Genomic DNA, 9,996 nt, shown 5'->3' with positions numbered 1-9,996 from the left:
GTGTGATGCCTCAAATGCTTCACACAACACCAAATGCTCTTGGAAGAACTTATGAGAGAACACACACTTCTCAAAAATCGGCCAAGCCCTCTTGTTTCTTAGTGTAGCCGATTTTGGTGGAGAATATGTTTCTTATATAGTGTTGACACATCTAGGGTTAAACCCTAATGTGTCATGACTCTTCATTTCCATGACCCATGGGTTTGTAACTCCCATGGAGCATCCTATGGGTGGAACCCAACTTGATAATCCATGGAGCCTCTTAGCCCACTATACAAGATATGGATGATTTACATAATCAACCCATATATTTAATTAGTTATCTTTTGATCACATAATTAATTCTAAATTAATTCTTGATCAAACTAATCAAATAATATTATTAATATATTAGAACTTATAATATATTAATAATCTCCAAGTGTTATTTCTCTCATTTAGTCTATCCAATTGAATGGTGCCATGCAACCCAAATGGACCATGCCGGGTCGGGTCAAGTACATACCAGAAATAGTTATGGACTTAGACACCTTATCCAACAGTAACACCATAACTTCAATTGATAACATGTTAATGTTATATACTAGGGAGCATCCCAACTTGTGACATATTTCATGGGAAAGATCCCACTTATGATAACATGAAAATGTTATGATTCATGTGTATTTTTTGGGGTAAGATCCTAATTTTAGAAAAACATGAAAATATTATAAACCTTAAGGATATTTACTTATGTTCAAAGATAAGAGGGTTGCGAAGCCACTGCATCGTGAAATGATCTCGTTATTCGAATCCCGTAGTTAGATATCATGCGTTCAAGTGGGGTTTATAAACCTTAGTTCGTGTGAAAGAGGTTATTAGCTCTTTAAAACTTAGAGAGGATTAAGTACCCTTAAGCATAGGAGAGATGATCATTCTCTTGCTTATGTGTATGATAGTTTAAAGATGATACCGTTGATATAATGGAATGGTCCAAGTGTTAAGATGTTGAGATCTTTGTGTGTCAAGATCCTTATGTTTCAGGATATTCAACCTTTATCTTTCTATGTTTCCTTTACCTGCATAATATGATACTAACATCTTTGCGTATTTAGGATCCAAAAAATAGTGAATAATTTTCAAGATAAAGTTGTATTGGCAAATAATAAATAAAAATGATTTGATAAGGACTAAATTAGTTAAAAAAAAAAAAAAAAAAAAAAAACTAAAAGTAATAACTTAAAATAATAAGAACTGACTTTGTTAAGCAATTTAAAGTGTTAAAGGTTTCTTTGAAAGTTTGTTGACTAACTTGTAATCCTTTTGAATTTCATTTCTTTTTTTATAATAAAACATGTATAAAAGAATTTTTTAAGAACTAATTTTGGTAAATCTAAGTACTTTAAAACTTCTTTAAAGATATCAATTTAAAATAGTAAACGAATCTGAAGTGATGAAAGTTTATAAATCAACAATTGGTTTAGGATCTTGAAAATTTTAAGATCCTAAATTTTACTTAAAAATTTTCAATGTTAAGAACAAGGAAAGATGGAAGCTGATTGTCTCCAAGTTTTTCCTTAAGTTTCATATGTTTTTCAATATTATAATTTACTAAGGATAGATTCAACTTAGGAAAGAACTTAGGATCGTTTTTGACTTCTGATGAAAAGATTCTTACTGATGAGGATCCTTACCTATGAGGATCTTTATTGATGAGGATCCTTAAGGATGAGGATTCTTAATGATGAGCATCCTTAATCATAAGATCATACGGGGGAATTCCATTCTTAGGATAACTTGTTTAGGTTATAGAGTTTGAAAAAATTCATGGGTAACACCATAAGTTGAATTGATAACATGTTAATGTTATATACTGGGGAGGATCCCAACTTGTGACATATTCCATGGGAAAGATCCCAGTTATGATAACATGAAAATGTTATGATTCATGTGTATTTTCTGGGTAAGATCTCAATTTTAGAAAACATGAAAATGTTATAAACCTTAAGGATCTTAACTTATGTTCAAAGATAAGAGGGTTGCCAAGCCACTGCATCGTGAAATGATCCCCTTATTTGAATCCCATAGTTAGATATCGTGCGTTCAAGTGGGGTTTATAAACCTTAGTTCATGTGAAAGAGGTAATTAGCTCATTAAACCTTAGAGAGGATTAAGTACCCTACGCGTAGGAGAGATGATCATTCTCTTACTTGTGTATATGATAGTTTAAAGATCATACCTTTGATATAATGGAATTGTCTAAGTGTTAAGATGCTGAGACCTTCGTGTGTCAAGATCCTTATGTTTCAGGATATTCAACCTTGAGGATCCTTATGTTTCAGGATCATTGCTTATGGAGATCCTTAGGTTTACATTGTTCTGCATAGAAAACGTTAGCTAAGGGTGGGTGTTAGTCTAGCTAACGCCCCTTCGATGCTTAAGTTAGTAATGTATTCGAGGAGAAAATAAGTAATGATGGCAAGTTTAAGGTAAAGAACATGCGCACCTTGTTTTTGTTGAAGATCAATTGATCTTATTTACATATAGTATGCTTTGAGATGTATTGCATTCCAGGATCTTGGCAAAATGTCTCCTTTGAGTGTTGCAAGCCAATATTCTCCTTTTCCCTCTTCAACATCTATGAGATATGGTCCTACCTACTTAGGATCTATTTTACCTGCACTAGGATCCTTGCTATTTTGGAATGTTTTCCTTAATACCAAGTCTCCTATTTGGAATCTTCCAACTTTTATGTTCTTGTTGTCATCCTTGGTGATCCTTTGTTGATGAGCAACAATGCGTATATTGGCAAGATCTTTGAGTTCGTTAACAGTGTCAAGATCCTGGGCTAGGATACTATCATTCTTTTCTTGATTTTGGAGAAAGTATCTTGCTTTCGGGATCACTACTTCGGTAAGGATCATTGCTTGTGTCCCAAAAACAAAGGAGTATGTGGTCTGATATGTGGCTACTTTGGAAGTAGTCCTATCTTCCCATAGGACGAAAGGAAGCTCTTCTGCCCATCTTCCTTTCTTTTCATCTAGCCTTTTCTTCAAGTTGTTTACTATGATCTTGTTGTTGGATTCTGATTAACCATTAGCATGGGGATAAACAGGAGTGGACATTATCATTTTGATTCCCCAACTCGTGCAAAAGTCTCTTGTCCTCTTGCTTATGAATTGGTATACATTGTCACATATGATTTCAGGAGGGATCTCGAACCTGGTTAAGATATTACGTTTAATAAATGAGCCTACATCTTTGTCTCTAACCTGCATGAAGGCTTTAGCTTCGATCCACTTTGAGAAGTAATCAATCCTCACCAACAAGAAGACTTTTCCTCCTAGAGATATTGGTAATTTTCCTACTATATCCATTCCCCATTTCATAAATGGACATGGAGAGATAATAGGATGTAGAGGTTCACGGTTGATGTAAGATGTTTCTATGTTGTTGGCAAGCATCACACTTTTGAGCATGTAGAAAATAATCTCTCGTCATGGTTGGCTAGTAGTATCCTATTCTCAATACCTTGGAGCATAAGGATCTACCCCCAGTGTGATTGCCACAGTCTCCTTCATGTATGTCCTTCGGGACTTCTGCAGCTTCAGGATCTTCCATGCATCTGAGGTACGTACCTACCATAACTTTTTATAGAGTTTACCGTGGATTATTACGAATCGTGAGACTCTTGTTCTGAATGCTCTTTCACTTTTTTCTTCTGTTGGGATCGTGCCATTTTGGAGATACTTCGTAATGGGTTGGATCAATAAGCGTGGACTTCTTTGAGGATCCTATTCGTCGGGATCCCTTTGAGGAGGGATCTGAGGGTTTGGATCTCCTATGGATGCTACACTTATTGGTTGTTCAGGATCATCAGGTTTGTTGGAAAGTGCTTCTATAGCTGGAGTTATTATGTGGGTTATAGGGATCTTCATTTTTTGTGGGATCCTTAGGGAAGATCCTAAGTTGGCAAATTTGTCTGTTTCTGTGTTTTCTTCTCTGGGAACTTGTGTTCGGCTAAAGTTTTCAAAATCAGAGGCTAATTTTTTAAGGACCTCGAGGTATAATGCTAATCTTTCACCTTTAACTACACAAGATCCATTAAAGTTATTAGTTAATAATAAACAATCAACATATACCTGAAGATCCATGATTTGAAGATCCTCAGCCAATTGTAGTCCCATGATGAGTGCTTGATATTTTGCTTCATTGTTGGTTGTGTTGAATTCACAACTAACTAAATGTCATAGGATGTCCCCTTGTGGCGATTTTAGTATGATCCCTAGCCCGATTCCTTTTTGGTTTGAAGCTCCATCAATGAGTAGTGTTCATTTTCCCAAGTGTTCATCTTCTAGGAGTTGTTTAGCTTCAATGTCTACTTTGTTTTCTAGCTCATCACTAAAGTCAGCCACAAAGTCTGCTAATGCTTGTGACTTTATGGCAGATCTTGGCTCATATTTGATGTCAAACGTGCTTAAATTCACTGAGCATTTTGCCATCCTTCCTGACATCTCTGGTTTTCTCATCACATTATTAATAGGATAATTAGTTTTCACATTTAAAGTATGTTTCTAGAAATAATGTCTTAAATTAGTAGAAGTAGTTACTAATGCAATATTTAATTTTTCGAGATGAGAATACCTGGTCTCAGATCTAGAATACTTTTACTTACATAATAGATAGGATGTTGGTCTCCATTAAGATCCTTGGCTAGGATAACACATATCGCACTTGAGGATACTAAGAGGTAGATGAGAAGTGGTTCTCCTTCTATAGGCTTCACCACCATTGGCACAGAACTTAAGTATCTTTTAAGTTCCTAAACAACTTTACTTGTTCTTTGGTCCATTCAAACTTATTGTTCTTCTTCATGATATCATAGAAGGGCTTACATCTTTCTAAGGATCATGAAATGAACATGTTGAGTTCTGCTACTCTTCCGATTAGCCTTTGGATGTCTTTTGTTGAAGATGAAGATTTCAGCTCAATGATTGCTTTGATCTGCTCCCGAATTGCTTTTATTCCTCTCTTGGTTACCATATACCCAAGGAACTTGCCCGACTTCATCCCAAAGTGGCATTTAGGCGGATTTAACATCATCTTGTATTCTTCTAGAATGTCGAAGGCTTCTTTAAGATCCCTGATATGATCTTCAGCTTTCATGAACTTCACCACCATGTCATCAATTTAAACCTCCATGGTGTCCCCCAGCTTATCTTCAAACATCTGGTTCACCAGTCTTTGATATGTTGCACCTGCATTTTTGAGACCAAAAGGATTTGCAGTGTAACAATATATACCTGTTGGTGTTATAAATGTTGTATCTTCTTGATCGGATGGTTCCATCTAGATTTTTTAGAATCCTGATGAAGCATCCATGCAGGTTAAGAGTTGTTGGCCATCCGTTGCATCTATGATGGAGTCAATGTGTGGTAGAGGAAAAGGATCCTTAGGACAAGCTTTGTTAAGATCCATGTAGTCTACACATACTCACCACTTGCTGTTCTTTTTCTTTACAACAACTACATTAGCTATCCATCTCAGGAGCTTCACTTCCTTGATCATCCCTGTCTTGAGGAGCTTTTCCACTTCTTCTTGGATGAGCTGATTCCTTTTAGGTGCAAACTTCCTTCTCTTTTGATGTATCGGTTTGAAAGAATGATCAGTATTAAGTTTGTGAGTGATAATGCTCTTGTCCATACATGTCATATCTTCGTGTTTCCATGCGAACATCTTGCTTCTGGTTTGAAGGAAGTTTAACATGTCTTACTCAATTTTCTTGGGTATTGAGGATCCTATGAGGACTTTGGCTTCAGGATCCTTGCTGCTCAAGGGCACTTTCTTCCCCTTTTGCTCCTTCATTTCTAGAACATGTCGTGCCCCCTTCCTTAATTGCTATGCTTGATAGGGTTCCATCATTGGCTTCGTATAGGTTTTATAACATTCCTTTAACTCTTGTTGATCTCCCATGATCTTCATTATTCCCCACAGAGTAGGCATCTTGACACACTGATGATCTGTTGATGGAACTGCTTTCATCTCTAGGATCCACGATCTATCTAATGTCATATTATAAGAAGATAACGTGTCAATAACATAGAAATTGTGTATAGAGTTTACCCCCTCTATGTATATTGGTAGATTTGTCTCCCCGATTGTGTGTTTCATTTCTCTGTTAAATTCTATGAGGATTGAGGATCCTTTGATTATCTACAATTCTCGGATGTTCATCCTCTTCAGTGCATCCAAGAGTATGATGTTTACCGAGGATCCTCCATCAACAAGGATCCTTCTGACGAAGTGGGTGGCAATGTACGGTGTTATCACGAGTCCATCATGGTGAGGATCCCGAATCTCTTTCCTGTCCGTCTCGTCAAATGTGATTTAGTTTTCATTGCTAACTGAGGTATTCTTTTGTGGTCTATCCTACTTTTCCATTTTAGAGACCTTGGTGTGTCTTTTAGCCTTAGAAAAAGGAGTACCATAAATGTTAGATTTGCTTGAGATAACATTAATTATCTTGGCATTTGGGGATGCGCAAAGCTTCCCTGCAAAACCTATTAACAAAATCCCTAAGTCGTTCGTTAGGATCCTGAACCACCTGGTAGTGATCATTAGTGATATTCTCGAATATTCTGCTACATGAAAACTGGTTATTGAAAATATTGACTAAATGTGCAAATGAAGTAATAGAATAGGGAGGGATGTTTACCAACCATTTAAGAGCTGATCCCGTGAGGTTTAAACAAAAGCCTTTCCATAGGCAAGCTTCCTTCAAGTGTACTAGGATGGGAATGATCTCCATCATTTATTGGTATTGTGCTATGTGCTCTTCAGGATCCGTAGTTTAATCGTAAGGATTCATGCTAGGAGTTTGAAAGAACTTAGGAACTTTGGTATCGGCTATCGTAGGAGAAAATATTGAGATCTTGTGACTTGTTGGAGATGCTTCTGGTATGGGTTGAACTACCACGGGTACACTTGAGATCATCTGTCTCAAATGCTGAAGTTCACTAGCCATGTTTGGACTTATTCCTACATCAACATTCATATAGTTAATATTGATAGTATTGTTGCTTAAGAAATTACTAGAATAAATGTCTATAGGAGTATTGAAAGGCTCATTGAGATCATTGATCATAGATGCTCGATTGTTCATAGTCGTCTCTGAGGGTGATGCAAAAGTATAAGGAGTTGTGTTCCCCTATTGATTTCCTGAGTATCCTACATTGTCGAATTTCAGGATCCTTGGTTGTACAACTGTGGGCATTGTTTCCTAGGATCTCCAAAATTACGCCCTCATCATCTCCATTTATCTAAGTAGTGCTCTATTTTCTTCTTGATGCTGATTCATATGTTGCTTCATTTTCCTCATCATAGCAAAGAGTTCAGTAGTAGTGACCGGAGCAGTCGGATCCTGGAGTCCTGAAGATCCCAAACTTCGTTGGTTAGTAACCGGAAGGGTGTTTCACTTGGAAATATTAGGCACTTTCCTCTGACCAGGGGGTCCACTCGGAGGAGGTGGTAGGTTTTTGGTGGGAATGGAAGGGGCAGAGGATAAAGATAGGATCGGTTGTGTAGACATGATCTTTCGAGGATTTTTTAACACCACGGCCCCACGGTGGGCGGCAAATTGTTTTGGTGAAAAATTACAAAAGGATAAATCAACCAAATTGAATGAGAGGGTGTGCTGTTCAAGTTGTGCAATAGAGAAAAGGTAAATAGAATGATATCAACGTTTACAAGGAAAGCCCTTGATCCTTTCTAGGATCTTCGGCACAAAACCTTAGGAGGCGATAATGGTCAATTGCCTTGATGATTTTATTAAAATAAGATGATGATTACGGAGAGTATTTCAGAAAGCACATGTGAAAAAGTTCGTAGAGTAAGCTAAGAGTAAGTAGACTGTGTCGTGTGCGAGATACATGTGTCACTTTATAGTCTAAACTAGCTAACAAGATGTCCAATATTCCTGGGATCCTCTATGACCAGCATTGTGAACGTTGCTTAACTTGGTATTCCGGGTCTTTATCATAGTTGAGATCATCTCCAAACCTTGTTTCGTTCAAATTCAGCCAGTTCAGATTGCATAGCAACAACCCAATCTGAGTGTTCCAAAGCATTCTTTACTGTCTTTGGCTGTATTTTCGAAATGAAAACATTAAACATACACAATTCTTGGTTCGCATTCAGTATCTCATTTTTCGCATGAATTTGAGCTCTTGTCAACACACCATCTTGTGGATTCCCAATCACCTGTTCTTTGGAATGATTTCTTGTTAATTTCTCAAGTGGTGGAAAATCGGGATTAAATTCCAATGGTGCATCTTCGTCCATATCTTCATTTTCAGATCCTGCAACAGAAAAAATATCATTTAATTCATGAAATTCATCATTTTCATCAAGATTAATTGTCTTTGTTTCCTCATGCTCCCCCTCAACATGATGTTCATCTTGATGCTCCCCCTCAAAATGATATTCCTGTTGATTTTGCGAATGCTCCCCCTCAACTTGATGATTCATATTTTCATTCTCCCCCTCGAAAGTTTGCTCTTCCACCATACAAACTTTAGGCACAATTTCGCAAGATATCGACGTTGTAGTGATTGTTGAATCATCATTATGTTTTGAGGATTCTGATGTTTGATTATCAGGAGCATTAACTTCCGCATCTATTGCCCTGTTAGGAGTTCCAAAAATTAAGTCATAATCAAAATCATTTATTTCTGAATTTTCAATCTGAGTATTTGAATCAACAAGAATTGATTTATGTTCAAATTTACTATCCGTTTGTTTAAGATAGTAATCATCAAAAGTTAAGTTGAAAGTTTCTTCAACTTTTCTTGTTCTCTTGTTAAACACCCTGTATGCAGCTGAATTTTGCGAATATCCTAAGAATATGCCTTCATCAGCTTTAGCTTGGAACTTGGTCAAATTATCTTTTAAATTCATTATAAAACACCTGCAACCAAAAACATGGAAAAATTTGACATTAGGTTTTCGATTTTTGAGTATTTCATATGGAGTGACATTGAATCTGCGATGAATGAATGACCACTTCTGAGTAAAAGATGCAGTTGATACTGCTTCAGCCCAAAGATATTGAGGTAAGTTCGCATATGTTAACATGGTTCTGGCTGCTTCGCATAAAGACCTATTTCTTCTTTCAACAACACCATTCTGTTGTGCAGTATATGGTGAGGAGAAATTATGCGAAATGCCTTTGTCTGTGAGAAAAGAGTCTAGTGTTTGATTTTTAAACTCAGAACCGTTATCACTTTTAACTTTGCGAACATTCTTTTTAAGGCTAATCTCAATCTTTTTGATAAAATCAATCATCGTCTGGGCAACTTCAGATTTTAACCTGAGAAAAAATACCCATGTGAATCGAGAAAAATCATCAACAATAACTAAAATGTACCACTTTTTATTGATTGTAGCAACAGTCGATGGTCTATATAAGTCAATGTGAAGAAGTTCCAATGATTCCATGATTTTTGAATCCATCACAATCGGATGACCTTTTCTATGTTGTTTTCCTTGTTCGCAAGCTGCACACAAAGTATCATTGTCAAATTTTAGTATAGGTAAAACTCTAACTAAATCTTCAGTGACAAGTTTGTTAATGTTGCGAAAGTTCAAATGCGATAATCTTCGATGCCAAATCCAGCTAACATCATTAGATGCTTTTGTTAGTAAACACACAGCAGGTTTGCCCACGATTGGTTTGATGTCCAGTGTAAACATATCACCATATCTTTTAGATTTGAGAAGTACTTCATTTGTCTTCGCATTTTAAATGATACTTCCTTCTTCGTTAAACACAACCTGATTTCCAGTACCCACAACAAGTTGCGAAACACTAATCAAGTTATGTTGAAGACCTTCAACATAAGCAACCCTGTTAACTGTGAATTGTCCATTTGTGACTTTTCCATATCCTTTCATTTGACACTTGTGATTATTTCCAAATTTGACTACTCCAGCATTCTCCAAGCTTCTATAATCTCTCAA

At 36.5% G+C, this 9,996-nt stretch overlaps 1 protein-coding gene across 1 annotated transcript; it reads right to left on the bottom strand.

The window, feature by feature from the left end:
• Positions 1-2,636: 2,636 nt before the first annotated feature.
• On the bottom strand, positions 2,637-3,356 carry LOC145009160 (uncharacterized). Its single transcript, XM_078967836.1, has 2 exons — positions 3,218-3,356; positions 2,637-3,064 (listed from the first exon to the last, which is right to left on the bottom strand). Exons 1-2 carry the CDS (start codon positions 3,354-3,356, stop codon positions 2,637-2,639), a joined length of 567 nt encoding a protein of 188 aa, XP_078823962.1.
• Between the last annotated feature and the right edge of the window lie 6,640 nt (positions 3,357-9,996).

This window comes from Lactuca saligna, chromosome 1, assembly GCF_052625555.1.
Source record: "Lactuca saligna cultivar CGN05327 chromosome 1, ASM5262555v1, whole genome shotgun sequence".
Lineage (NCBI taxonomy): Eukaryota > Viridiplantae > Streptophyta > Magnoliopsida > Asterales > Asteraceae > Lactuca > Lactuca saligna.
The sequence above is the reverse complement of the archived record's forward strand: the minus strand, read 5'-3'. Positions and strand labels throughout refer to the sequence as shown.

What these genes read in the sequence shown, in the direction of transcription:
- LOC145009160 (XM_078967836.1), bottom strand. Translation starts at nt 3,356, where the DNA reads ATGGATATAGTAGGAAAATTACCAATATCTCTAGGAGGAAAAGTCTTC. An exon ending in TGTAGGCTCATTTATTAAAC is followed by an intron (nt 3,065 to 3,217) that starts GTAATATCTTAA and finishes ATGGTTAATCAG; the next exon opens with AATCCAACAACAAGATCATA.